This window comes from Branchiostoma belcheri, unplaced genomic scaffold (genome assembly GCF_001625305.1).
Source record: "Branchiostoma belcheri isolate BF01 breed outbred unplaced genomic scaffold, Haploidv18h27 scaffold1168, whole genome shotgun sequence".
Lineage (NCBI taxonomy): Eukaryota > Metazoa > Chordata > Leptocardii > Amphioxiformes > Branchiostomatidae > Branchiostoma > Branchiostoma belcheri.
The window spans coordinates 1411-4437 of NW_017802567.1; the positions used below are offsets into that span (position 1 = coordinate 1411).

Sequence of the window (3027 nt, forward strand, 5' to 3'; positions counted from 1 at the left end):
GTATAAACAGGCGAAATCATATCGATTCCCAGCCCTTGATCTACAAAGGCTTCCAAGCTATAGATTTTCTTCATTGTATAATTGATAATCATTATTTGATATACTGCATAGAGACTTTTAATCAGACAAACCTTGGTGATTTAATTTTTACATTAATGTGCATACCTATAAATAATAGATTTTCCTCAATTGTATAATTGATCGATAATCATTCATTTGATATAGTTCATAGGGACTTTTAATCAGACAAACCTTGCAATTGGTGGTTTAAATTTTACACTAATGTGCATACCTATAAATTGACATGATAACTTTGAGAAGAAGATTAATCACGATAATTAATGTTGCATCCAAGCTGATCACTATTCTATCCTTTCCTACTTCCTAGAGTTCATTTAATCAAGGAGCTGTATTGAAGTCTTGTTGAATTAGCCAGTGATTAGCCTCAACAAGTGGTTACTTACGCTGACAGTTCAAGATGGAGGTCATCTCTACAGTTGTCCAGCTGGCTGGAGGAGCTGTAGTGACCGCTGTTGCCCTGGCTGTGTCTGTATACTACATCAAACCAGCCTACATCATACATTTCTTTCTGAGGTAAAGTTGACAACACCGTAGCCTCCTTCACAGACAATTATTTTGCACTAAGGCCACACCAATTTAATTTCTTGGTTAACGGATTTTTCTAGAAAAATAATGGAGCGGGCGGGCGAAAAAAAATGAAAATAACTGGCCTAAGCATCCTATTATGGCCCAAAATGGTACGATAGGAGCCATAAAGTCAACACACCAGGCTGGTTGAAAATGAAAAGGACTGTTTTCAACTGTCCAGGGCAAAATATGAGCATTTTGCAGTTGATTCTGGATTTTTATTTTTATTTGCAAATCAGAAAAAATGAAGCGGCGAATCCGTTAACCAAGAAATTAAATTGGTATGGCCTAAGGTGGAGAAACCGTCTCTCCCCGGCATACTAGTAACTTGCATCGCTCCCCTTGCATGCGAAGGAGGCTAACAACACTGTACCCATGAGTGCTCATCTCTTCTGACTTTTCTTTCACACATTCTTTTTGGCATCACCTTGGGGTGGAGCCATTCATCAAGATTCACTAAGAAATAATATAATAAAATTATCAATATAGATTCGCATGTCGGTGAAGCCCCCCCTTGTCACACATAGGTGAATATGGCCTCCCAAACACTAGAAAGGATTGTGAAAGTGCAGGCCTGTAAGACGTCTGTAAATGTTGACAGGTTGAAAACATGGAAGGCGGGCTGTACCACCAAGTGTGTGAAAGTGGGGGAGTGCCAGTTTGCGTACATGGAGAGAGGCCAGCCCAGCGAGAACCAACCATCGCTGCTCTTCCTGCACGGGTTTGGAGACAGGAAAGAGAGTTTCTGTAACATAATCATGGTTAGTTTTCTGTCCAATCTGATTTTCTGTCCCTGGTTCATAATAATGATGAGGTTCTGCAGGGTTTTTGATTGGACCCATAGTATTAGAGATTGAGTTTGAGTCATTGATTTATTCCCTGGAGTGGCCAGAAGACAACTTTCTGTGCTGCAGGTTGATTCAAGATACCTCATCTTAGGGTTAATTTCTAAGTATTTAAAAATCTCAGCAGGAAGCCTGATTTATTTTTTAATACCTAGTCTCTTTACATTTCAATTGCCATCCCTCTACACCTTCAGAATCATGATTCTTAGTAGAATAAATGTATTGTATTTATACATGTACATGTATACCAATACATGTACTATATACATTTTGTAATCTGCAGTGCGTTCAATGTGATTGATAGTAAAAGTGTCAATTCCCTCACGTAAAGTGGCAGGCCTACATGTATCTTTTATCATGAACAGCTGTAAACAATTTTGTACATGTGTTTCCACCTGCAGCACCTGCCCAAACACCTGCACCTGATAGCTGTAGACTTACCCGGACACGGAGAAACTGGCATCAAGGCTAAGGCTGACCTGACTGTAACAGCCTTTGTTGCCAAGCTGCACCAGGTAATGGGGCAGACTCTACCCTAATAAAAAAACATTTCTCAATTTTCTGCTCAAGCAACACCCTAAGCATCAGATTGAATTTAATCTTTCAGGATCTTAGACAAGCAGAAATGTTTTTGTTTTTTTATCTCTTTTCAAAATGTATTAAGTCATTACAAAAAGAAAGCATATTAAAAGTAAGTAGCAATGAAGCAGATGTTAATATCTGTCATCAAGATATGTATGTTATCAAAATAACACAGACTGTCTTATGTCTTATATGTGATATGAGAAAGACCCTGGAGAAATTTCACGGTGTGTAGCTATAGATTAGTCAATAAAAAAGCTCTATATAATACACAGGATGCCCCAAGACCACTGGCCTCTATTATATAAGAAAAGATTATGCAATGCATCCATTTTACAATATCTTGTTAGCAATGTACTCAAGGAAAAATTTTATGATTGTCCATGGCAGTTATAAAGTTTTGCGCCAATATTTTGTCCATTTTAGTTTGTCAGCGTGGTTGGCCTTGACCGTGGTGGACTCCATGTGGTAGGACACTCCATGGGGGGCGGCCTCGCTGGGTGCTACGCAGCGTCACATCCAGGAGAAGTGTCTGTACTCACTCTGTCTGCTCCTGCAGGTTAGTATCAACTATCATATGTAACAAGTTAAAGAATTGGACTGGATGCAGGTAATTATATTAGCTGTTAGTTGTTACCTACTATGTCCTGATAAAATAAAATGCAAACAAACACAGACTTCCATTCTAACACAAGAACTTGCTCAACTCACATGTGAAAGAACTCACACACACAAACACACACACCTACACACACAATACATTTTTGTACACACACACACACTCCCACACACATGCTTGCTCACAATCCCTTGAAACACAAGCTCACACATGTGAGTAAGACATTTAAAACCATTTTATTGTTAATAAGGCCATGTTGATTTGATTATATGGATGACATCCTCCGGGAGCCCCAAAACTGATGCGCACGTGCGAATAAAAAAAAAGTTTTGC

General features: G+C 38.9%; 1 protein-coding gene across 1 annotated transcript; it reads left to right on the plus strand.

Annotated features, from left to right (window-relative positions):
* Window positions 1–401: 401 nt before the first annotated feature.
* LOC109462444 (monoacylglycerol lipase abhd6-A-like) lies at window positions 402–2634 on the plus strand (the record flags this gene model as incomplete). The annotated part of the gene is made up of 4 exons (XM_019759000.1): window positions 402–594; window positions 1250–1409; window positions 1895–2008; window positions 2502–2634. Coding segments are annotated over exons 1-4 (523 nt in total), but the record flags the coding sequence as incomplete, so codon positions are not given.
* Between the last annotated feature and the right edge of the window lie 393 nt (window positions 2635–3027).